Here is a 26,683-nt window from a genome sequence, read left to right as displayed (position 1 = left end):
GGCTGAACAGCAAGTTGCAGTACCTGGTAATGCTGACTTCAGTAACAGCACACCTAAAATGACAACTTTCAGATGGAGTAACCAGGTGTTAGCACATAACTTTATCAATCTCTTGTTCAGAGTTCTGGTCACTAAAGAATATTTCTAAAATCAGTGACAAAGCTGCACAGCAATATCCACCTAAAAAGCATTCAAAGCGCAATATACAGCATGGAGACTATAAGATTTCCAACTAAAATTATGTTATTTGTGAGATTTTAAATTATTCAGAATAGTGTAACTTAAAATTTGGCTTCTATCAAGAACAAGCATAGCTTTACGAGATGTAAGAGCATGATAAGTTTTTTTGTCTAAATATTATTTTTTAAATGCTTATAAAAATGAATAGTTTGCAATATGAGCAAAAATATGTATCAAGGGCATGTAATATAGAGGAAAAACTATTTCAGCTCCTTTTTAATTTAACTGCAACATTTTTTCTAAATGCTTCAAATGAATTCTACTTTAAGATACACAAACTACCTCATTGCTTAATAACCAGACTCTTGTTCTAGTCCAAAACTTGTTCTTTGAACACCATGCGCTTTTAACAGATTTCTTCCCTTTCTTTGTTCTTGTGATTCTTTTTTTAATACAAAAGATTCTAGTCTTCCCAAATGTGTAGAATTGTACAAAATAAATTACTGCACGCCCCCTAGAAACAATACAGTAACAGATCACACTGAAATTCTGCAAGTTTCTGGGGACCTTCGGAAATTTAAGTCACATAACTGCTGTAAATGCTTAGGCCTGGCTATATTAGAAGCATATTTGACAAAAATTTTAAACGAAATGCTTCATCAGTATAGGCTACTGGAAGAATATTTTACTTTGAAACCAAATCTTAGACATCCTGAAGATCATTTAAATACTTTCATGCACTCAGGTCCGGCCTTATACTGTTCTTACTTGAAGCAATGTTCATGCCTATGCAGTTCTGATGAACATTTCATGCAGACTGGGCACGGGGGAATGATTTGCACTTTTTTTTTTTTTTTTTTTAAATGAGTATGGAAAAACCTGGAAGCAGTAACTCAGAATAAGATTAGCTCCTATTTTCCCAGACTAGTTACTTTCCACCATTATAATCCTGCCCCATTTAAACTTCAAAATACCCAAAGTAATTAAGCGATGTTGTGCTTGCCAATTCAGAGAGGCACTTGGGAGTAATATGCATGTTAATCAGGAACATTAGCTGCCAGACTATATGAATTCTACTTCTCATTACTTAATCTTTATTATTGTTATTTAGAATTGTTTTTCAGTTTTGGGAAAAAACTTCCCCCACCCCTCCAAACATTCATCTCTGAGAATACTTATTCTGAGCTGTAATACCCATTAGTTTTAGGGATGAGAGGAATTCTTCCATAATCACCAGTTATTAAATAGCTTCTTGCTATCAGGGAACAAATAAAGATGTAGGACATCATAATTTCAATTTCCTAGCAACAACTCTTCTAACATCATGTTTTGACAGGTGGTTGGAGCCTTTTCTAGTATGAAAGAGTTGCTGGAGCACAAGGACTGTCAGAGATGAGAATCAGCTCTGCTTTTCTTGATGGCTAGCTCTGCTGTTCTTACCATCAGAAGAATTTCCACACAAGTAAAATCCTCATTTCTACTCATAGGAAAGTTAAATGATGCGTACAATAGATTTTGAATCCTTACTCACTATAGGCTCAGTCTGGCAAGGTGCAAAGTGAAGAAAGACGACACACGCAGTTTTAGTCATGCCAGACCTACCACAATACAGAAAACTTGGGTTGAAATGTACCAGACACAGACTGTAAGAAGCTTTCCTCACCTGAGATCAGCAGATTTCTTGAGCCAAGCCTCTTTTATTCTATAGATTTTACTACTGAAAACTCTGGGCCATGAAAACAAGCGTTAAAGCACTGTGCAGACCTTAAAATATGCACATGAGATGATCCAGTGCATTCTCACCCCATACAATGAATGTTTACAATGAATGCAGTGAAAGAGATACCAAGTTCTCTCTCTCTCAGATGTCATTATTAAGATTTATTAAATCTATTAGCAAGAAGCAACCACTCAAGTTTTAGTAAAGATTCTCTCTTATTTTTCTCGATAAAATACCTTTACTCAACTTTATGGTATTTTAGAAAGCAGACACTTAGTTCAGAAAAAGAATGTCAAATAATTCTGTTTCATTATCAAAAAGGTACCAGAAGTTTAAATATATGAATACTATTTATCATGCAATGTAGTTTTGGACTGCCTTTCAATTTTGAAGGTCAATAACCCAGCATTTTATCAGAAAGGTTGGTGTTCTAATTTAGATAGTAAATCGTGGCATAGTCCAGTAAACCTTGACTTCTCAAAATGCACGTGCAGTTTTATTATTCAATTTGTTAATATATCAAATCTTATTCAGAGATTCACCCCATTTGTATATCTTACTTCTAGGTATATGCATAGCAACACATGCTCATATACATGCTTCTTCCTTCCACTGTAGAATCAGCACTATTTACATACATAAGAATTCAAAGAATTAGCTCAACACAGCTTAATCACAAACCAGTTTTAAAAATATATGTGGCACATTAAAACCTCATTCTCTTCTGTTAGAACTCAATTGTTCTCAACAATGTACAGATGTCATACTTTGTAAAAAGAAAATTTAAAAGTCACCTTTCAAAAGCTGATTCAGGTCCATGGCATCATGCAAGACTTTTCGACTGTATCTGCGATCAAACTCGGAATCTAATGAAAAAAATACAGATATAAGATTGGATTCCCCAGCCCCACAGGTTTTACAAATTTTGTGTTGTACTTAAATTCTTCAAAATTACCATATAATTCTTGATTCACGTTTTCTTGTCTTTTTATTTTTAGTTTCTTATCATTTGATGCTGCAAGTTCAAAAGACTGGATAGGACTGATGTCTGGAGTTGACAGAGGTGTTACGTCAGTCACCGTGTCTTCAGACTCCTCCAAGTAGTCACCGAGCTTTGGTTTTCCTTCTGCTAATTTCATTGATGACTTGAATTTTTGTTTTGGAGACAGAAGAGCGTTCCTACAAGCATTCCTCTTTGAGGAAGAATGAGATGAATCTGACAAACAACTATCGGAATCTGATTCAGAACAATCTGTATCTGAGCTTGAGGATGAGGACGAGGAGGAAGAGGAGGAGGAAGAGGAGGAGGAGGAGCTGATACTAGTATATTTTTTGCTAGCCTTTTTTATGTTGTTTGACTGCTTAGCTGACTTTGGTCTAACCTTCTGTTTTTTGCCATCGTCACTACTATCTTCTTCATCTGTAAAATAATCTTCTTCACCTTCTTTAACTATTTTGGGGATTCCAGCAGGAACATTCTCCTGTGTTCCCTTACTTGCTGCAGATGTCGCTCCAGATGTACCTGCATTCTCCACAACTGGAGAAAGTGACAAAGATGAAGCATCTCCAAGATGATCTGTGCTGTTTTCTAGGGACTGATCCTGCCGCAAATCTTTCTGCTTTTCTTCACTTTCCTCCTCACAACACTTTGCATCCTTTGCACTGGAAACCAAATCAGGGACTGCAAGAGCTGCCTTTGTACTTCCTTTCTCTATACATTCACCATTTTCTTCAGCTTGCTTTTTCTCTTCCTCAAAATCACTGTCAAAGAAAGCATGATCCACTTCACCATCTGATACATCTTCAAACCGGTCCATACTGAAATATGAAGTGCCACCTGCAACCATCAGAAAAGGTTTCCAAAGGTTAGCATAAAAACAGATCCAAATACACTTTTAGTATAATAGTTTTGTTCTTTACTCTTTTAGCTCTAGTAATTTATAATTCTGCAGTTAATTATGTTATGTTGTTAGGGACAACTCTGTAGTGAGTTCTACAAAGAAATTTAGTGCCACCTTATTGCACACAGCTTACATGTTAGACTGAAAAGCTTTACTTTAAGCCAACAAAAACATCAAGATTTCAAAACTTTTACTCCTAAAGAAATTAGTCAAACATTGTTAGCGGCTAAAGAGTCTTAACTATTACAAACAAGCAATTTAAGTGTCTTATTTTGTCCCTTTAAGCTAGAGCCACTAATGAGCTATCATTAGTTTGGATTTTGTATTAAAAACCTTGTTTGTATGTGGTGGTCATCCTCTTGGCTGACACAGCCATTCAAACTGCAGACTTTCAGCACTTAAAGTAGGAGCAATTTCAATTTACATCAAAAGATCCACGGCTCTATAGGTTAAACTGTAATAGATGTAGGGTGTGTCTGGCTTAATGTTTTAGTTTGGATCAGGAGCCTGCTTTTCTTGACAGTCCTCTGTAACTCACACTGCATAGTACAGTGAGCAAACTTGATTCTTTCAGATGAAACTAACCTCTAAAGTGTGCTCCAGGCACAAAACTAGTGCACTTAAGCCAGCAGTCACCATTCAGTCCATGGGACCAGACTGTGGCTAGCCCAAAGGAAAAACCCCAAATACATACAGTGTGGATATCAGGTCCTCAGTGCTGTTACACTCCACAAATCTGCTCCTATTGTGTCATACTTCTTGCAGAAATATATAGTGTTAGATCCTATGCATGTGGCAGGGGGGATATGAAATTTTCCACTCATTAGCAGGATATACGCAGAGTTAAAATTAAGAAAAAAACCAAAACCAAACACCCCACAACCAAACAAAATTAGCCAGTATCAAAGACTACTGTTTCCCTCTAGCCAGCAGGACTTTTCTTCTACTATTTACAACAGATTTTATATAAATTTTGTAAGCTGCAATCAATAAATATGTAACATTCTTTAGAGCCAAGGAAACCAAAAACCAAACACAGTGGAAGCAACTATACAAGGCAGGAGAACCAGAATATTTTACAAGATGGATGGTCTCCCTTAAACAACATATAGTTTGTTGCCATGGCAATTAAGGTGAAGAAGGAATTCCTAAGCTTGCTTTGAAACTGCAAGACTATTCCCAAGAAAACTTCTAGCTAAAATTACTTCAAAACACGGAATTTTTAAAGGTCTATGTCACTCAGTTATCTTGCCACTTCTCAAATAATACTCAGCTTTAGGGGAATTTGAAATATGCACCCCAAATACAAAAAGCACAACATAAGCCTTAAAAGCAGGTGTGGAATCTCATGTGGTTTTAAGATTCACGAAGCCCAAGAACTGAGAAGAGACTTAATAAGGTTAGGTGTTGTATAAAGCTGAAAATGCTATTAAACAATATAAGCAGAAGTCAACTTTGGTGCCATGAAGAGAAACTCATTAAAGCACTAGCTCCTCCAAGAGCAACAGAACAAAGGAGTAAAACACCTGGGAACTCTGAATTTGAAATGCTACATGGAATTGGGAAACTTTGCATATTCATGTCACTTCTTGTGATCCCTGACTTCAGGCAGCTTGCATAGTCTGCAATGCCCAACCGTCATGTGAATTCCTGGAAGTTTTGCTAGAGCAGCCTCCTAAAAGGCTAATGCATTTTAATATATCAAAACATGCACAACAGAAATAATTCATAAGAGAGTAACACATTATTTACATTTAATTTTCTACCTCATGTAACCTAAACCAGAAGGGAACCAAACAGAATTTTTTGGCATTACCTGTAGACTACAGATCATGAATTATTTATTTAGCAAGTACAACTTGGGCAAAGTCAATTCTATGATGAAAATTAATATAGGAAGTACAGTGTTAACATTAAAGCAAAAGCCTTTCTTCTCCATGATGCAAGGTTTTTATTACTTAAGGCACTAGCATCTCACCAGTTTGTAGCTTCAGACAGATTATGACTGATCGGTAAAAGTAGGCATGTGGCATATTTCACTTGTCTCAAACACATAGATTTGATATACTGTTAGCACTGTTGTACATATAAGAGCATAACATAAGGCAAAAAACAGGTTTGCAGGTGGATGCAGACCAACAAGTACAGCTTGAAATATAAAACTGACTGTAATATACACGTCCATGTATTTTTAGTTTATGTAATGCTACTCCTGCAAAGGAGACTAAACTAACAGTATCTCATCAGCTATAACATAATACACGGTCACACCACGACTTCTCAGATGTCTCTTTTCTGAACACGATCTCTTAAACAAGGATGGGATTTAACTCAAGAGAGCAGCAAAAGGGCAGAGTAGAGGTGGCAAAAGGTGATAAAAGATAGCAAGGAGCCTGTACACTCCTTTCCACCACTAGCACCAGCCAAGGAGCACACATCTTCCCACTCTGCGTGACTTAGGAATAGCTTACCTGCCAGTGGGAGCCATAACTGATTCATGGAGAGCAACCGCTGTTACCAGGAGAAATGCAGTTTAGCAGGCTGACTCCACCTAAGGAGCAGCAGTCATAACACCAGTCATTTCATTGCCAAATGCTCCTTCCATTTTTCTGGCACAACCCCCTAATGACTTTAGCCTTCATCTTAATGGAAAACAGACATGCTGCATTGGTCAATTTCTCTCACTGACAATCTTAATCATTCATAAACTCAACATTAATTAATTTTGTAGTTTCCATTAAAAACAAACAAGAGGAAATAGATGAAGAGATGGTATTTTTGGTTCCTATTCCCCTCATGTATCTAGAATGTCTTTAAGGGAGCTGGAATTTGCCAAGAAGTAATACAGAAGAAGCAATTTTGCTGATAAACCATGCCTAAATTAACAAATTGGCTGTGCGTGCACACACACACACTCACGCCCCTTTATATACAGGACAGGGTGTAATTTTATTCCTGTGAGAAGTACATAGTTCTGCTATGTTGTCAATTGTTAAAATACAGAATCAACAAGTGATATTCTGAAATCCCAAGAAAATTGTCATTAGAGTCAAATACTTATCATTAACTGCCAATTCTAATGGCCACTGTATTTATTTACCAAAAATACATGCTTTCTGTGGCTTTCTGCCCTGAAACCCTCTAACACAAATATGATCAACTCAAATGAGCAAGTTGGCCATTAATTATTTGTCAGACCTTTTTTTACTGTAATATTTCCTCTCCCCATGTAATTCTCTACCTCTCTCCCCCTATTTCTTGTAACTGTCACACCCACCCATTACCCCAGCCAAGCACATCCATTCATATTTGTCTCTTCCTCACTGCAGTTCCTCCTAGCTTATACCACTTTTTAATCCCTTCACCTGTGAACACCAAGCTTGACCCATTTAAGATCAGAAAGCAGTGGCCAAGCAGCCAAGGAGAACATGCAGTGTGGCTGTCAGGGCAGTAGAGACCCACACTTTCTCGTCAAGAGGCTGATGCACTGAGCATCTGACTACCTACCAAGACCGCATCCATGTTCTCACCAGCCAGCCACTGCAAGACCAAAAACCACTCAGCTCCTGTACAGGCCAACCACTGCCTGCTGCTGCACTTCCCTAAGGACAAGCAGCATTCTGACAGCCTCCTCCGTGTTAAACAAAGATCAAGACCTTATTAATGCTAAACGTATTGAGTGTTTTTCCCCTGCGAACTGCAAACCTGCCAACTACAGCACCACCTGAAATATTTTTGTAGGTAATGCCTAATAGCAGGCCTTTAGGCATGGCTGCAATATAAAGTATCTTACACAAAGGTAGGATAGTACATCAGAAGTGATGTAGTGAGCATACAGATTTAGATGTGGTTTTGTGTTTGAACATATACTGCCTTTTGATAGCATTTTTTGAATGTTAGAAACTTACACTTATGAAGTACACTCAGTATCTAGTGAAAGATTCAAGGCATTTTAACCTTGGTTAAACCTTAAAGTTATCCAATCATTCACTTTTTTAAATGCAGACCATCTGAAATACATGCATCAGAGTACTGAAATAAATCACAGAAAAAAAAGAAAAACCAACACTAAAGTACAAGCAGTGATCAACTTTCTTTTCTTTTAAGCATTCTACTTTCATAATTGAGGAAGAGGATGGTTCACAGAGGAAAGCCTTTTTTTTTTTTTCTATCTAGTAACATACAAATTCCTAGCACACAGAACACCACACTCTGAATTTGTACGCTATACATCTTCTGAAGGCCCTAAGTGCTTTCAGGACATCTTAAGATTCTGGTATTTAATAAAAGTGGAAAACAAGCCCCTTAAGTATGCTGTGGGCTGAATCAGAAACTTCTGACGTTACTGTGTGCATACTGTGCATCACCACAAAGGCCACAATAGAGCACAGCTATAGAACACTCAAGATGAATCAACAATATGTTTCCTGCAACAAAAAGGAACAGACATCATCTTAGGATGTATTAACAAACATATGTAAAGTATCAGAAGCAATAATAATGTTGTATTCAACTCCAATAAGGTACCTTCTGGTTTAGGGTTATTAATTTTGCTTCGTACATATAATTGAGACTGAAAGAAGTAACCAAGCAGGCAACCTTCTTCCAGCCCACACAATTAGGGCTCCCACAGATGGCACCTCTCCTTTCAGCTAGAAATTTCTACCTCTTCAGAACAGGGACCCATCCTCCTGATCTCAGAGAGCAGAAACAAGTGTTTGAGAGCTAAGGGGTTGGAAGGTTAAAGTGTTTTAATTAAAAGATTTATACTATCAATTGCAGATATTCTTCAGGACACTCAAAAATCCTCTGACTCTATTTACTCATTATTGCTCCTCTGTCAGGGATCCTGCCCCCTTAAACATGCTGACTGCCAAATCACCTCTTTGTACGGTGAACTTGGGAGAGGGTGAAAATGCTAAACCTACCACCTGACTAACATTTTCAAAAATAACAATCATTAAACAAGTTACCACGTAAAAACCCCATCCCCCTCTTTCTCCCTCCCTTCCTCATTTTTGGCTAAAGCTTAAAAAAAAAAAAAGACAAATTTCAAAATGTCTAAAAGAGGGCCATAAAAAATAAGACAATTAGAAACGTCCAACTTCTGAGGGTTTGTTTAGTTTAAAAGAGGGGAAACACAGGGAAACATTAAGTCTTAAAACCTGTAAAACAGACTAACCCAAAACTTCGCCTGTTCTTAGATACAACCAACAATGGTAAAGATCAACTAGGGCAGCTGCTTCCAGCCATGTGACAAACCACACATACCCAGCCCACCCTACCTCCTCTTTAATTAAAGGTTTCATTTTTGCTACTAAGAAACAACAAAGCATGCAAAGCAGGAAATATACATTTCAGGAAACTATTTCCCTTGAGGGAAACCCCCAATGAATGAAACAACCAGCCTGTTTAGGAGATACTCTAATTTTCCAAGCTCAGAGCACAATACCTGCTACAGCTGTTCTGCACACCATATGCTCTCCTAACTTGGGTACCAATTTCTCCAATCCAAACCATGATTGGTTCGTAACCAATCTACAAAACACAAGGCCTCAACCCTAGCTCAGAATAAACTCCAACACTAGAAATCTATGCAAGCTCCGCTCCTCCAAACAGTTGTACATGGTGCACTGGACCCTGAGATGGAAGGGCTGGTTGAGGCACAGGCAACTTACTCTGCAAAACACTACAAAGCAGACAGGAGCTGGAATTAGAATCATAGAAAAATTTAGGTTGGAAGGGATCCTCTGGACATTATCCAGTCCAGTCCACTGCTCAAAGCAGGGTCAGCTTCAAAGTTGGATCTAGTTTTGCTGAGGGCCTTGTGTCACATCCCACCTATGAGAAGGGGAGAGCGACTAAGATTCGCAAATCCCCTTGGTGTGGATTAAGGTGAGATAACACTCAAGGTCCGTACATAAACATCAACTTTAATGGAACAAACATTCAGTAAACGTTGACCCTCTCACAATTATATCCACCTAAGCTATGCAGCTGCATGGGAAATCGAGGTAGGCCTTGTGTTACTTAATAACTTTAAGAGAAAGGAGGGGGGGGGGGGGGGGGGGGGGGGGGAGAGGGAGGTCACCAGTCCTGAATCCAGCATCGGACCTACCGACGGGGGTATTGGTGTAGAGAGCACCCCAGAGACTCGTACGTGCCCCTATTTATTGGCCCCAGTCCCTGGACTTCTGGAACCTTCTCTTGCCCCAGTTCCAGGAGTGGTTGTGACACCAGTCAGTCAAGGGAAGTGACACCAGGCCCCTCCCCATGTCTGCCATTTGCTACTTCTGGAGCCTTCTCTTGGGGCATTGTCTGGGCTCACAGTACAGTCACTTGGGCCTCATCCCTTACACCTTGTCCAACCAAGTTTTCAAAAACCCCAAGGATGAACACTTCACGTCCTATGTGGGAATCTGCTCCAGTGCTTAACAACCCTCACTGTGAGGTTTTTTTTCTTTAATCAGAATTTCCCATGTCACATCTTGCAACTATTAGCCTCTATCCTTTCATGGTGCACCTCCAAGAAAAATCTGGCTCTGTCCCGTTACAGGTAACCATGTTGCTGCTGATCAACCACCTAGACAATAACTACGTGGGGGTGAATCCCTTTGCTCAGATTACAACCTACATACAAGTATTTACTGCTGATTCATGACAAACTTCTTGTTGTGTTGGCTCATGAGACAGTAGTAGACTTGCACCTCAACTGAGTAATCTGAACAGGCCATGGAACCACCATTTGTCCCTCACAGACCAGATCTGACAGGACCTAATTCAAGCTCAGATCAGAACTACCATTGTTTCTAGTGCATATGAAACCACTTCTCCAGCTGATTCTCAGCTGGCTCTCTAATGCCTTTCACTGTCTTTTTCTCTCTCCTAGCTAGAGAAGAGGAAGGAGGGAAAACCTGCTACTTCAAATCTATGGGGTAAATATACCCAGCCATCGCTGCCCTTTTTCCTGGTTTTTTTGCCTTTTTTTTGTTGGTTGGTTGTTTGGTTTGGTTTGTTTTTTTGCCCTGGTTCTCACTGCTGTACACAAAGGAAAAGATTTTTCGCCGTATGCTGTAAGATATAGTTTAGTAACTCCCAAACCTATTACAGGTTAGCCCTCAGAACAGCAGTTCTGTCTCCAAACAGAGGTAGGCCCACTGGAGATGCTCCGAAGTACTTTGGAGTCCTTTTAAAAGGATTCCAACAGAAAGCCCTCAGTCTCCTGGCTATTTCAAGCAAGAATTCAGTTCAGCAAACGGGCACTAGAAAGTCCTGGAACAGAGTCAACTGCCATCATCTGTTAGAGCAAATGAAAACACATGACCACCAGAGAACCCTAGATGACTGCCCGGCAAAGGCTTTCAAGTTAATGTACAAGGGAGGGGAGGAAAAAAAAAGAAAAAAAAAAAAAGTAGTTCCTCTTGAGCCAAAACCAAGCCATTCCCCTACTATGAAAAGCTGCAACACATTATGTGGAGAGGGGCAGATCTGTAGCTCCAGGACTTTACTCATACACACGCATTAAATGTTTGTTCTTCAGCAAAGGTCACCTTGCGACTTCATGAGCAGAAAGGTTGGGTCAGAGACTACTGAGGTTAAATGATGGGAGTGATGATGCTCATCAGGCCTGTCTAAACAGGCCACGGCTACTCACTCACTGCTGAGAATCCCAAGAAAATGACCAGCAAACCTTCCAAACCCAGAGGGAACAGAAGCAGCTTACAATCAAAATAAAAAAATACAGACAACGAATCAATACGTTGTTTGAAAAAAGTATCAGCAGCTTCTGGAAGAATTTCCTTCATAAGGCCCTCCACCTCTAGAAGCATAAGTGATGCCACCCATATCAAAGTCTCATGGGCCTACTGCCATACACTGTTTCTCACTGCCTGGAAGAGTCCCACCTCCAGCTACCTCAGGGACCAAAGACAGCAAGATGCTAGAGGGAAACTGATCACTGGCATTGACCCTTCCCAAAAGTGACCCATAGCCACAGTCTTTCAATAACATAGACAGACATTCAACAGTTCCTGGCAGCAAAGTTATCTGTATACAGGTACGAAAAGCCCAGAAAAGGACAGACTCTACCACCAGGTATTGAGGGTGAAGAGCAAGGTAAAAGGAAGCTGAGTTTTCTTGCTCCTGCTGTACTGGTTACATATCTATGAAGAGTATTTCTGCCCAATATAAAGATTTAAATATTGGGGCAACATGCATCCAGACAGGCTATCCACAACTGAAGGTGGTGAATCTGGCACAGTACTCCACGATGGCATGCAAGAAAAAGGAAAACAATTCCTCTTATTAAAGAAAAACTTCAGCATATCTGCCACGTAAAGGCTGGAGTTACGTGTGCCGTCATCCCGGTGCACCAGTCGGGGGATTACCTGTGTGTGCCTTTCTTAAGCTCCAAGCACACCACTCAAACATCAGATCCCTCGGGACCTGCTGAGACTAATCCAAGCAGCTGCTGCAGACTGTTGGGAGTCAGGTATTGCCATCTTCCAAGTGACAACGGATACACCACTTCCCCCGCTTCACGTAAGCAATGCTTCTGTGTTGATCAACTGTCTCAGAAAGGTTGGCCCAAGGGTGGCCCAGACCTCAGCAAAGGTCTCTGTGTACATCTTCAAGCATTCAAACCACCACTGATCATTCCCCATTTGAAAGGGGAGGCATAAAACCCTTCTTTCATCACAATTCAAAAGTAAATGAGACACAACAACTCTTTCACCAATATTTGTACAGTAACTTTCCCCCTACTCTCACCTTGTAACAGACCAGTTGTGTTCAGCCTGTGCTCCTGCCTCATTCATTGCATGCAGTAGAGGTATGGCCCAGAAATGCTTAGAATCTACAGATGCCCATCTGCTACTGTTGGGAAGACAGACCTCAAAAGTAAACCCATAATAGAGTTCAAGAGCATTGAAACTTTCATCCAAGAGCTAACCATCTATACTGTGCACATGCCACTTAACCTTGGCATACTCTGGATTTTCCCCTGTGCCAGTCCTGAAGTAGATGGCAGGACTACAAAGGAAGCAACTATACCATTTCACAAACTATTGACGGAGTACAGCAGCACATAAATCACAGCATACTCCAGAATACCAGGCCATCCTTACCAAGTGGCACAACACACGAACTGTCTCCAACAAGAAATGCTCACTGAACTAGAAGTTTGTTCATGCTTCTAACGTTACGGATTTAGCATGCTTAGTGAAATAGGCATGTCATCAGCATTTCCCTCCCCATTTTGCATAGATGTGCTTCCACACAGATCAAATAGATGTGAGTTTTGTGACCACAAGATGACACCTATTATCACCATTTGGAAAATACACATACAGTTTTACAGAGATAGCAATCGCATTCTCCACAGCCACTGAAAATAAGATGCAATTCTTCTAATTTTCAGTGAATGTATTTCTATGTAAGAGGAACAAGCACTGGTACAGATGAGCAGGGGGAAGTACAGAAATTCAGTCACTAAATCAGTATACAAAGAACAGCTTAAACAAATATCACCTAAGAATAGTCCAAGTATATCTATGCTTCCTCAGAATGTGCGTAGGGGGCAAATGAGGTAAAGGCCTCTTGCAATCCTCTCTTGCATTATATTTTATGACTTGTTCATTTCTTCAGATGAGAAATATCAGTATGGAAAAGCAGATAAAATGCTGAAACATAGGGCGCTCTTAAAGTCAACATGAGTTTCCCGGAGTTCCAGTGTTTATTATGTTATTGCAATGAAACACTTCAAGAATGACAAATACCCATCACTAAATTGTGACTTAAACATCAGTTGAGATTGTTGGATGGGAAAAACCTCAGCCAAGGAACGTATGTTATGTTTTAGTCCATTACTACCACCAGTCTTGGTTGAGCATAAGACCAGGAAGCAAAGAATGAAAAAACTTTAAAAAGCAGCTCTGGTGGAAGCACTAGAGTTCATCCATCATAATAACAGTCTGCCTATCTCCCATGAATTTAAGGAGATACCTAGGCTCACCTAGGAGCCAGCTCACTTTGAGGCTCTTACCTCTAAACTCCAGGTATATTATTGTATCATCCGACCCCTGACTAGGCAGACTTTAAAAAGCTTGTAAGGTGCTCCTATCACCTACACCACAGAAGACCATATGCCACCTACACCGCAAATTTTGGAATACTCCTTAGAGAAGCACCTGTATGTGCTGCTGGGTCAAGTCTCTAAAGGGACTGGCCAATTGCACTTTCAAAGCTTCAACAGGGTCTGCAGTCCTGATGGCCCTCTGAGCCCATGTAATTCTTATGCAGAAACACAGGACCCTCTGAACGCCCTTTTAAACATGGGCAAGCACAAAACCAAAACAGAAGTCCCAGTAGGTCATAAAAGCTTTAAGTCCTGAGAAAAGGAAGACAATGTCCACAAATTACTGGTTCTCTCCTTTTCTCTGGTCTCCATTCCATACCATTACAAGGATTATCTAAGGCTGAGAAAATAAAAAGAAACAATGTCTGCACTACAAAAACAAAACAAAACAAAAAAACCCCACCAAAAACAAACAGGAAAAAGTGGTGGGAGAGCTTGAAGCATTCCAAAAGCTGAGTCCAAATTTTTGGAAACTATATTTTAAAATGCCAATTATTTTACAAACCCATTCTTAAGCTAACATCCAGTGACTAATTTTCTAGTAATGATGACTTCATTTTAGTCTTCAAATAGCTCCTCTGAAGAATTTAACTTTTTGTGGAACTTTGTTCTCTCTCCATTGAGAACTCCAGTGATCGCTTTCTATCCAAGAAAGAGATTAACTATTTTTTCACAGAAGCAAAAATGTGCACAATACACTTGATGCTCTATATTGAGCAACTCATAACAGACAAAAGCAGAGATACAAAATAAATTTAGCACTGCTATTTGTTATATTCATTGCATCCCACATAGTTTTCCCTGCTCTTTCTACGAATGTTGCACAGAAATTTTAGCCACACAATTTTAAAATATATAAATGTCCAAATGCAAATACTAGATGCTTTTTATATGTTTTATAGTAAGAATGAACAAGTGTAAACATTTGCATACTATAATAAAACCAGTTTCTGAAAAATTGTGTTTAACAGAACCACAAGGGAAAAACTTTAGCAAGGCATAGAAGTTACATGACCTTAAATTCGGTTGTGCCAGAAGCCATGCCAAACTATATTTTAAAATGCCAATTTCCCTAACGTGCTGTGAAAACTCCAGAAAAAATGGAGCTTCATGAGCATGACATATGTTGCTGTTTGTGGTATCATCTCACTGAGACGCTTTGGAATAAATTCAGTACTCTGCTCTGCTGCAGAGGCTGCACAAATGATAGCCAAGAAAGGCCCAGGATTTAGTTACCTCTTTTGTGATTTCCACACAAATCCACGGGGGCCAAGAGTTTCAGTGGTTGGTTATTTTTCCAAACTACAGCCCCACCTTGGGAACCATTAGTGCAGAACACAGCCCTGTGCAAGGCAGGGGCAGTTACAACACTGTCATCCTGAGGAAACTGCAGAGATGTGACTGTTGCTATGATTTAACATGCTCGAGGCAAGGTGTTTACAACGACCATTTCAGTTGACTTAATTCCCACTAATTACACCCAACCAAAACACTTCACTGAACTCTATCCGAGCACTGCTTCCACACCCCTCCCAGCCCAGTAACTTTAAGGATGGCACGCACGACACAGTAACTCCCTCCCAAAGCCGACGACTACGACGCGAATGAGGGCCGGTGCCTCAGAAGAAAATCTCCCACCTCTTTTCCAATCCCCCCGCGGAGCAGAGATCACTGAAGCGGGGCATAAAATGTGTCTCACGGCAGCATGACTAAACTCTGGCAGCTCAACGCCAGCCGAAGCCCTCCAAATATAGCACGCACGACATGCTCGGGAGACACCTACATACGTGTCGGTCAGGCAGGGACCCAAGTAGAAAGACAGCAAATTAAAAAATAATAAAAATATAAATTATATAATGGTTAAAAAATATTTTTTATATATATATATATATGTATGTATAAAAAACCAAAACACGTCTCCCACCTTGTTTGATCTGGTAAAAATTACCACAGGCGGGGGAGGAAAATGCCTACCGCCCCCTCCCGCCGCTCCCAACCGCCACACACCCGCTCTCCGGGCACCTTCCGTGGGGAGGAGGCGGCACCGGCGACCCCCGACACGGAGCACCGGAGGCCCCGCTACCGCCAGGCCGGACTGGCAGCCCCCGGGAAGTAGCAGCCGCCGGGAAGTAGCAGCCACCGTCTCCCCCACCCCCTCGGCTTTGTTGTGGTAACCGCGCAGGCAGCCGGGGCGGATACTCACACGCACGAGAGGAGAGAGAAAAGGAGAGGAGGGGAAGGGGGATTCGCGCAGCGTTGCGGCCGCCGTCTAGCTGCCAGGCTCCTACGCAGCCCGGGCCGGCCCCTTCGCGTCGTCGGGCGGGGAAAGGCGGTGCCTGAAGGGGGCGGGAAGGCAGCCGGGAGGTCCCGGCCTCTCTCGGCTCCGCAGGGAAGCGAGAGAAAGCTGGGACCCTCGCTGAGGCGATGGCGCCCCATGCTGAGGTGCTAGTGCCCCAAGTTGAGGTGATGATCCCCGGGTTGAGGTCATGTGGCCACAGGCTGAAGTGATGGGGCTCCAGGATGAGGTGATGGGGCTGCATGCTGAGGTAATAGTGCCCCTCCTTGAGGTGACAGTCCCCAGATTGAGGCGATGGGGCTCCAGGTTGAGGTGATGGGGCTCCATGTTGAGGTGACAGGGCCACATGCTGAAGTGATGGTGCCTCAGGTTGAGATGATAGTGCCCCAGGCTGAGGTGCTGGCACTCCATTTTGCAGTGATGGCACCCCAGGTTGAGATAACGGTGTCCCAGGTTGAGGCAATGAGGCTCCATGCTGAGGTGATGGTTCTCCATATCGGGGTAACAGTGCCTGTTGTGGTTTAACCCCAGCTGGCAACTAAGCACCACACAGCTGCTTGCTCACTCCCCACCAGGGGGATGGGGGAGAGAATCGGAAGGGTAAAAGTGAGAAAACTCATGGGTTGAGATAAAGACAGTTTAACAGGTAAAGCAAAAGCCACGTGCGCAAGCAAAGCAAAACAAGGAATTCATTCACCACTTCCTATCGGCAGACAGGTGTTCAGCCGTCTCCAGGAAAGCAGGGCTCCATCACACGTAACGGTTACTTAGGAAGACAAAACACCATGTCTCCGAACATCCCCCCCTTCCTCCTTCTTCCCCCAGCTTTTATTGCTGATCATGACATCATATGGTATGGAATATCCCTTTGGTCAGTTGGGGTCAGCTGTCCCAGCTGTGTCCCCTCCCAACTTCTCGTACACCCCCAGCCTGCTGGCTGGTGCGGTGGTGTGAGAAGCAGAAAAGGCCTTGACTCTGTGCAAGCACTGCTCAGCAGTAACTAAAACATCCCTGGGTTATCAACACTGTTTCCAGCGCAAATCCGAAACATAGCCCCATACTAGCTACTATGAAGAAAATTAACTCTATCCCAGCCAAAACTAGCACAGTGCCCCAGACTGAGGTGATGGTGCTCTAGGTTGGGATGATGGCACTCCTGGCTGACGTACTGGCAGCCCACATGGAGGGGATGGCGACCCAGGTTGAGGGGATGGTGTCCCAGGCTGAGGTGACAGTGACCCACCTTTAGGTGATGGTGCCCCATCTTAAGGCAACAGGACCCCAGGTTGAGGAGATGGGATCCCACATTATAGTGGCAGGGCTGCGGCACAGAGCAACGTATCCTGAGGAAATGGAGGGGGTAAATGGATCTGGAGGGCTTTTAGGGACATCTGACCCAAATCTTTGGGGTTGGATCAGGACCTTTCCCTGAGTGAACCTGATCTCAGCGTCCTTAAATCTCAATATAAGTATTGCAGAAACATGGATGAAGCTTTCAGGGAGAGTTTCATTTCTCCTAGCACTGACTAGGTAAGTGGTGACTACTTACTAGTGATCTGCCACCAGGAAGTGGTAGTGTCCTGTGTAAGGGTGGTAAAGGTTTCAGCTCTTTAGAAGGGGTCAGTTGCAGTATCAGACCTTGACATTTCTTTAATAATAGTAATGTTACTTTTTAACAAAGTAGGAAAGAATTATGTGAAAAGAAAGACTTCTAGATTACTGATCCACGCATTCAAAACTAAAAATTCAACTTTACTTTGGCCCCATTGTTCATCATGAAAAAGATTTAATGACATGATCACGTTTTTTGTCTTGGGTACCTCACATTGGACACTAAATGGGTGCTTTTGTCCTTTTTTTTCCTGTGTGTCAGATCCCTATCTGCAAATAGGCAAAATACAATACCATTGCCTCAAAAAGGCATAGTGAAAATTAAAATCAGTTCATATTAGTGTAATTTACATATTTTGTAGAAATGTGGGCAACAAAATTAATAGTTATCTTCTGAGAGCAGTTCAACTAATTTTCAGTAAAGGAGGAATGGCGCCTAATGGAAAGATAGTATATGATAGTGTAAAGTCTGTATCGTAATGTCTTTACGAATGACATTCTTGTAAAGGAAAAAAAAATTGTGTAAGTAGAAGTTTTGCAGCTGTAATATATAAACACTGAGGTAAGGCTTTATTAGACAAACTATGTCTGCTTTTATAGAGACAGATTGTTTATATCGTTTCCACTGAAATGTGTCTGCATTTTATGTTTTCAATCAAGTCCAAAGCATCTACCATTGCAGGGAAAGTTTTAAAAGGCCAAAAAGGTTGACAATTTTGAGCCCCTTCATTCTACAAGCCTTTGAGAAATAATCACAATCATTTTCTTGAGTTTCTTGAAAGGCGTCAAATAAGATTTAAAATACTGAGAAGTAGAACAGACAATCTCCTTTTCTCTTGCTCTATTAGCTAGGGTTCATAAAATCAACAGCATCCCCTATCCAGTAAATTCGTTTCCTCTCTTTCCTATGATTGTTTCTAACAATGTTAGTTATCACTCTTCCATACCACCAGGTTTAAAAGTTCACAAGCACTTCTGGGTTTTGTGCCCGAGGGGCTTTTAGGAATTTCTATAAACTCTTAACATGACTGTAACTACAATGTAGCACCACAGCAGTTATGAAAAAGCATGTAATTAATTCAAAGTTGTAAGTATGCTAAAAATATAAACTAAGTATGCGCTTTATACACCTTTTTTTGCCTATAATGTAAATGTCTATTTTGAGAAATGGTAAATTGCTAACCTTTACAGCAATGTGATCTGAGCCAGAAAGGCTCACAAAACAGAAAGTAAATGTGAAAAAGCCTTTAGGAAAGTATTCATTTTACGCTTGTCTAAACATTTTAAAGGTGCAAATTTATTGAAGTTTAAAGTTTGCAGTACTGTGAAGGTGAAAGTTGCAAGATTGTCACTAAAGACAGATGTAAAAGTGTGTTCAGACCAGTGGGGCCTTGTCTAGGGTATGTTATAAACAGGTGTATTACATTCCTAGCGCAAAGGAAAAAAGTGAAGATGCTGACTCTTCCCCCAAATCAGACATCATTTCTGTTTTAAAATGAGATGAAAACAGTCTTATCTTTGTAGGAAAGATATTTGCTGTAATGCTTGAATAAGATAGAGTTTGAATCTCTTATCTCATAAACTAGTTCCATGACTGAGTAAATAGTTACAGAAAGAGAATAAAATAACCCCCAGTTCAGAAAATTGACCTCTGACGTCCTTTTGTCCTGTACAGAAAAGTATTTTTTAAAGTACAAAAGGGGAAGTTCAAATAACACTGAGGTAAACTTGAAAATTGCCATTGACTTCAGCGGAGCTAGGATGTCATCTAGAATATTAGGAATGTACCTCAGGTTGAAAAGTCATAGAATCTTATTAAAAACTAAAAGAAAAACAATCAAATCTCCCTCTAGCTCTATGGATACACACTTGAGTTGATTTAGACATATCTAATTCAGGGTATGATGTGTAAATCCTAGCTAAAATTGGTGGGATTACTCATTCAGACAAGAACTGTTTTTGTGCGTAAGCACTGCAGGACTAAACTGTTATTGCAGGTAGGTTTATTTTTTTATCTTCCTCTCCACTTCTGAGAATTAATACTCCAATAAGAAAATAATCTCTGTTTACACAGGACTAACAACATTACCTGCTCTGCTTCAGATTAATTTAAAAATCCAGTTCCCGTAAGTAGTTTTGACAGAGGCCCAGGCAGTTTCCTGAACGCATTTGCAGTAGAAGGCCTCTACACACTCTGCCTGGTTTCTTGTGTGGATCTTTATTAAGATCCCAGAATAGACCTTGAACTCAGTCCAAAGCCCTGTATTTTCTGAAATCTTTGAGGAATAAAGCGTGTGCTGGGAGATGGATCTTTGCTTTTTGTTTTCTACCTGATGAGAATAAAGTAACTTTATAGGAAACCTTCTGGCATGTTGGGCCTTATCCAAAAGCTGTCAGACTCTGCAAGAATCTCTCTGTTGGTCTTAATGATCAGACATATTGGAAGAACTTTGTTCCCCAAGCCCTTTGGTGCAGCATCAGGATGTTTTGGCACATGGTAGTTCGCATGGGAATGGACTGTCATTGCAATAGTATTTTCACTATTACAATATGATGATTTTCACCTTTAATCACATTAGAGACATTAAATAATCACTTTTGGACACTGTGAATGGTCTGAGCTAGCATTTAAAAGATCTTTGTGCAATTTAATATCCACTAAATAGAATAAACTGTGTAATAAAATTGTATTTAAGTTACTGTAAGGACTTTGGATCAGATTAAGGAGCAGTGTCTCTTTTGGTCAGTGACTAAAACGGGAGCTTAAATTGCTCCAAAACTACTTCGGGATTTTGAGAGGAAATACATTGCTATGCAAACCTCTAATAGATAAAGGCATATATGTATGGAGACAATTTTGTATACGAGTCAGGCTGCACCATCAGACACTGTGGGTTAGGTTAGAACTAGTTTAGAAAATACTGTGGTGGAGTAAAACAATTATTGTAACTAAGAATCCTGACTAGTTCCGTGCCTGTACTGCGCACGTTTCCATTACGGTTCCGCACCATGAGCTGACACCCGACCCACGGTTACCATGCAGTGTCAGGGCTGTAACTGAACCTTTTGGACACCTGTACTATTCATGCTCAGTGCCTCGGCTCGCTTAGTATCATAGAAGCATGGGAAAGTTTGGTGTCTGGTTTTAAAACAGTGCTAGTTGTGCTCTTGAAGTGACATGGAAATGTAAACATTCACAAGATCAGGGCCTCAGTGGTATTCGCACTTTTTCTTCATCAGGCTAGTATAATTCATTTTACAGAAGTAACTTTTTTACACAAGTTTTACAGAACACGAATAAATCAAAAGGACTCCAACCTCAGCACCCATAGCTGTTGTTTAAAAGATAACATTCAGGGCTATTTTGCACATTAAGACCACCAGAGTAGCGGCAATCTGGAAAGTGCTTCCCAGAAGTCTCAATACCTGTAAACACTTCTACAGTGCTTAACTTTCTTAATGGGATACGTGCTCTTAAAATGAAGCCCGTGAGTAAATGCTTCTATCACTTTTGCACGGTCTGGCTTCCTTAAGGAAAGCATGGCCCTTGACTCCTACTGTGACGAGATCAAGGCCTCCCACTCTGGCTGTGGTTGGTAGCCGCTATGAACCTGCCAATTGAGGGACGCTGCAATTGCACCACGCCTATAGCAAGGTGAACACGCATCCTGAGCACGGCTGAAATATGGCAAGGCTTTTGCCACACGAGGAATTTGTTCTCAGAATCTGCCGCAAGCAGTTATAAAACATCAGGCCAGTGGACTGAGGGTAGTGATGGGAGCGCTGGCAGGCTTCGTTTGGGATAGTGGAGCTGGGTTTTGCAGAATCACTGTTGTATCATTTCAATCGCTGTTCTATCAACTTTTTATTTCTGAAACCCAGTTACTTATGGTCTCCTTTGGCTGATCAAAGGGGTGTAGGCAGAGGAGCACGTACAGTGCTCACTCGGGGGGGGGGGGGGGGTCTGGACCTGAGAGATGCCCCAGGTCAAGGCTTTGTCCTGAGCTGAGGCCAGGGCCTCGGTGCTGCAGCCAGACCATTCCGGGCCCCACTGGGCCGAGCCGCGCCCTGCGGGCTGCAGACCCCAGCTCTGCCAGGCCGCCCGTGGCAGAGGGGCGCCCGGTAGCTTTCCGCGGGACCCGGCTCCACACCGCGGCCGGCGGGGATCCCCGCGCGGAAGCACCTTCCCCTCCTCGCTTCGTCCGAGCGTAGTTGTTTCCTGTCCTCTGCGCGGGGACGCTTCCGCGCCCCCTCCACGGCGGAGCCCCGCGGGACAGACCGCGGCGCAGCGTGGCTGGGCCCGGCCGTGGGGCGGCGCGGCGGCCGCACATGTCCCCGGCCCGCCCGCCCGGCACCGCCCCCGCCTCCTCCCCCTCCCCCTCCCGGACACCGAGCGGCGCGGCGGGGCCTCCCTGCCTGCCGCCGCGGCGCTCGGCTCCCGCCGCCCACCGGCGGGCAGCGCTGACTCCTCAGCGGCCGCCAGGAAGCGGCCGGGCCGCCGTGCACCCGCCTGCCGCCGGGCATGAGCTCCGGCTCCCCCGGCGGCCGCAGCGGTGCCAGTGGCGGCGGGCGGCGGAGGAGGCGGAGGAGGAGAAGAGGGGGGGCCTCGGGAGCGGCGACCTTCGCAGGAGGCTGCCGCGGCGGGAGATGCTCTTGCTCCCAGCGGCGCCAGGAGCAGCATGTTCCCCAGTGCCGACAGCGCTAGCAGCACGGCCGGGCAGCTCGAGGCGGCGGGGGCCGCCGGCCCGCCGGGCTCGCATGGCCCCGGCGGCGAGGCCGGCCGCCGCAGCGCCCCGGCGGCCGCCGCTGTGGCCGGCGGCGGCGGCGAGGAGGAGGCGGCGGAGGACGAGGAGGACGAGGATCCCGGCTCGTCCCGCTTCGTGCTGGCGGCGGGGCTGGGGCTGCTGGCCGTGTCCGTCGTCCACCTGGGGCAGGAGCGGGCCGAGGCGGGGGGCGGCGGGCCGCCGTGCCTGGCCCTGCTGCTGCTCCGCCTCGCCCTCTACGCGGGCTGCGCCGCCGTCGCCGCCGCGCTGGGCACCCTGATCGTCCTGATGTGTCGTGGCCGTCGCCGCCTGCCGCCGCCGGGCTTCGCCGCCGCAGCTCCGGTCCTGCGGGTCGCGGGAGTAAGTGGCGGGAACGGGAGGGGAGCGGGGCGGGCGGTGGCCGCGGCGCGCCCTCCCCTTGTCGCCGGCGGGAGAGCGGGGAGGAGGGGGACGGAGGTGGCGCGGCCCTCGCTCCGCCGCGGAGCGCCGGGCCACCCAAACCCGGCGTCCCGTTGTCCTCCCGCGGCCGCAGCAGCCTGCCCACTCTGCTGTTCGTTGGGGCTTTAAATGGGAAAAGTTGGGCTGGAGGGTAGCAGGCGTACAGGAAAAATCAAGAGCTTGCTCTGAGAGAGACCTTCGGATTGCAGGAACGCTCGTACGGCAATTTGTTGTTGGCTGTGTCTCAAATTCTTTTCTGCTCCTTCAGTTGAAATGTCATTAGTAAAAGAGAGAGGTGCTCAAAGAGCCACCGTAGCGGTACTTAAATGCATGCTCTGAAGTTGGGCAGCTTCAGATAGTGTTACCATAATGCCTTGAGGAAGTGCCAACGTGTTCTCAAACAGCTGCAGACCTCTATGCAAAAGATAAATTTATTTCCTGTACATCTTCTAAAATGTACTAATTCATGTTAATGAGCTGTTTGTAGCTCACCGCTTAGTATTTTTTGGTTTCTTCTGAACGGGACTGGTAGCACAAGGTATTTGGAGACTGACTACAGGTGCTGGTCAAAATAACTTTCCTCCCATCCACGCCCCCACCCCCATCAAGTCATCCAGTGCTCCGGAGCTGATCCTAGACAGGCCTGAAAATCTACTGCTGGAGGTGAGGATCTGCCTGCACTCCTGCTCTGCCCACGGGTCGCAGGGATGTGGTCTTTGACATCAGAGCTGGCGACTCTGGTCGGGTGCCTTTCGCCCCTCACCGGTGAGTTGTAGACCTTAGTGGGGTGTGTTAGTACGTGAAGTGCTGCAGCAGTAGACAGTACCACCTAAGTGTTATTTCACTTTGATAGTGTCACGCAGGATACCTGAGAGTGCTCTGCAAAGAAAAAGGAGCATAATTTGTGCCACCCTGGTGTACAGCCTAGCTGTTCTGGTGACCCAGTTCGTTACCTTTAGTACATATACTCTTGTTAGCAGCAAGTAAATAATGCTGTCGCTTCTGTGTTTCTGGGGCTGCAGTCGATGCAGCTGAATTTGCAGAAAGCAGAGGGTGCTGGCAGGGCAGAGAACCTGTTAGAAATCACTTGCTGATATAGTTGGCTGTCTTTCTGTCTTGCCAATCAAATCAGCTAATGACCTGCAGCAGTGGTTTATTCTTTCGTTCTTTGACCTGGGGAGGGAAAGAGCCTGTGTTTGTGAGCAAAATGTTTTTCCAGGCCTGCATTTAATGGAAACTGGCAGGACATTATTGTCAGTAGAAGGGATCATTTGGCCGGGGGTTGGTGACTTCAATGAATAATACAACTCGGAAAGGTGCATTCAGGATCTATTCGTGGCAGTGGGTGTGCGTGATACTCGTTTTGTCTTCTCGGTAGACTTTTTTTAAATCCTCTTTGCTTTGAAGACTGAACATCATACTCAGCTTTTTGAAGGGAGTGAAGAATAAATAGTGTGTACGAGCGTTAGAAGTGCGAAATGGGGAAGTGAGAAGATGTAACACACAAAGTCAACAAGTGATAAGCAGAAGGTTCTTGTTCTGTATGTAGTGTATTAAGTGGGTACAGCTAGGGATTGTTCAGCTGGTTTTTGTTGTAGGAATGCTAGGGAACAAATGTGTATTAAGTGCATAAGCACCTGAGTTGTAAGGCACTATATGCTTTCGTATTTCACCATTCAACTGCCTTACACCAAATGGAAAAAAAAGAAAAAAAAGAAAAATGCATCAGTAATAAATTCCCGTTGCCTTCAGATTTGCAAGATTAAATATTTCAGTGATAATGCCATTGCTCCAGTGACATTTATGTGCTGCTACACTTATCTGAACATCTGGATGTGTGTTAATTTACTTTTAGGAGAACGTATTGTATACATAGTACAAAAAATCTTTATATAAACTTAATCACTGAAATCTCCCTGCTGCCGCACTGAGGAGCAAAATTTGTGAAACAGCTGAACAGTGAAAATTGATTTAATTTGGGAAGCCAAGAATCAAAGAAAAATTAAATTTAGTGCTCTCTTTCTCTCCCCCTTTGTGAAAAACATAGTACGTAAGCCCACTGAACAGGCGTGAAACTAGTACTGTCCAGAGACAAATACGGTCACTTCAGTTACTATACCATATGCACTTTCTTTTTGTGGTATGTTACTGCCTCTTTCTTCAAGATGTTCTGCTATTGTGTCCATCCATTGGATTCATATATGTAAATAGTGCACACCTGCTCTTGCTTTGTGTGGTCTAGTATGTGGTGGTTGGCTTTATTGTAGCCCTATGGTATGTGTTCATTGTTTCAGAAGGGAATTGAAATCTGGTATTTGAAAGTCACTGCTAAAGCAGCAGTACCTGCTGGAACCCTTTTTCTGGGATTATTTCTTTACCCTTACTCTGATTCAGTTAAAATTTTTCTTTCCTCTTTTTGCACTGCTCTCAAAATTTAACCTGGCTGTATGAAAGGGACTGTCAAAAAAGGAACGCGGTATTTTACCCTTTCTATTTAGAAGCTGTAATTCCAGGCGTTTTATTTGGGTTTCTCATGCCTTCAACTTACAGTTTTGTTGATTTCTTTCCGATACAAAATGGCTTCAGGGCTGCAAAGCTCCTTGACGTACTTTTTCTGAACACGATTTTGTATATGTTTAGCAGATTTCCTAGTTGGTGTTTCAGTAACATGTAGGTGAAGAAAATAATAATGTCTATATAGGCAGCATATAGAAATGTAGGCCATTCACTAAAATGTTTATTGCAAAGTTTCCTCCATACATTTCTCTTCGAAAAATTTGTAGATTAACTTTTTATTATACATCCTTCTGTATTTACACCGCTTTATTATCATTTAGCTGTTACTTTCCTGTTTTTCATAGAGCCTTATGATCCTGTTGTCTTTTCTTTTCTGGGAGCCAGTAGTAGGATGACTGTAAAGCTAGAATTTCTTCCGCCTTGTTGCGCCTTTTCCTCAAGAACAGGGAAGAACCCTCTGTTGGCCTAGTAATAAAAAAAAAATAATTTTTTTTTTTTGAGGAAAGAGTCTTATGGCTGGCATCTTGCTCTGCATGTGTCGTATGTACACGAAGTCAAGGCAGATAGGATCATTTTTCATTCTTTGAGTGATTTTCACATTGGCGTTAACAAATGAGGAAATGCTTAAGTATTCAGTAATAAATATTTACTCTAGTGGGAGTCAGGCTCAGCTCTTGGAAAGTGAGTGGGAGTACTCTTGATCAACTTCAAAGGGACTTGGATCGAGTTCTTTATGCTGTGCTGAAAAAAGGGAGGTTTTTTTAAGTTCTCAATTCTGCAAGCACTTTACAGTGTGAGTTTAGTGCTGTTGATTTTTCATGGACCTGTTCATGCAAGTGAAAAACGGGTGAGGAAGTGCTGTGTTATAGGTTCGGACTTCAGAGGAGCAAGGTGTATGCCTTTTTTCATTTTGCTTGAACTTGCCACTAGAGAAGCCATCTTTCCAAATGTGAAGCTGTGCTTTGTCCTAAATACTGTTTGTGTAACCCCTTTGGGACTTGAAAGGTGAAGACTTTCTGCTAAAGTCAGGTATCTCAGCAAGAGCATTTGGGATGCTCTTGATTATGCTGAGAACTGCAAAGCAAGGTGTGCAATTTATATTGCTATGATGACGTGTGCTTT

At 43.0% G+C, this 26,683-nt stretch overlaps 2 protein-coding genes across 3 annotated transcripts in view; one reads left to right on the top strand and one right to left on the bottom strand.

Annotated features, from left to right (window-relative positions):
* CFAP97 (cilia and flagella associated protein 97) overlaps nt 1–16,230 on the bottom strand; it is a 39,196-nt gene extending 22,966 nt beyond the window's left edge. The window contains exons 1-4 of one of the 2 annotated variants that reach the window (XM_076336422.1): nt 16,140–16,230; nt 15,575–15,715; nt 2,856–3,737; nt 2,695–2,766 (exon numbers count right to left, since the gene is read on the bottom strand). In XM_076336422.1, coding sequence (XP_076192537.1) covers nt 2,695–2,766; nt 2,856–3,717 — 934 coding nt within the window. In that variant the 5' untranslated portion in view covers nt 3,718–3,737; nt 15,575–15,715; nt 16,140–16,230. The remainder of the gene's footprint in view (nt 1–2,694; nt 2,767–2,855; nt 3,738–15,574; nt 15,716–16,139) is intronic. The other variant, XM_076336421.1, reaches the window with a different exon arrangement.
* A 6,464-nt stretch (nt 16,231–22,694) lies between these two features.
* Nucleotides 22,695–26,683, top strand: part of SNX25 (sorting nexin 25) — an 89,797-nt gene continuing 85,808 nt past the window's right edge. Inside the window, exon 1 of the mRNA XM_076336420.1 lies at nt 22,695–22,966. Within this exon, the coding sequence (XP_076192535.1) occupies nt 22,895–22,966 (72 nt within the window). The 5' untranslated portion in view covers nt 22,695–22,894. The remainder of the gene's footprint in view (nt 22,967–26,683) is intronic.

Source organism: Aptenodytes patagonicus, chromosome 4 (genome assembly GCF_965638725.1).
Source record: "Aptenodytes patagonicus chromosome 4, bAptPat1.pri.cur, whole genome shotgun sequence".
NCBI lineage: Eukaryota > Metazoa > Chordata > Aves > Sphenisciformes > Spheniscidae > Aptenodytes > Aptenodytes patagonicus.
Note: the sequence above shows the minus strand (reverse complement) of the source record. Positions and strands in the feature narration are given on the sequence as shown.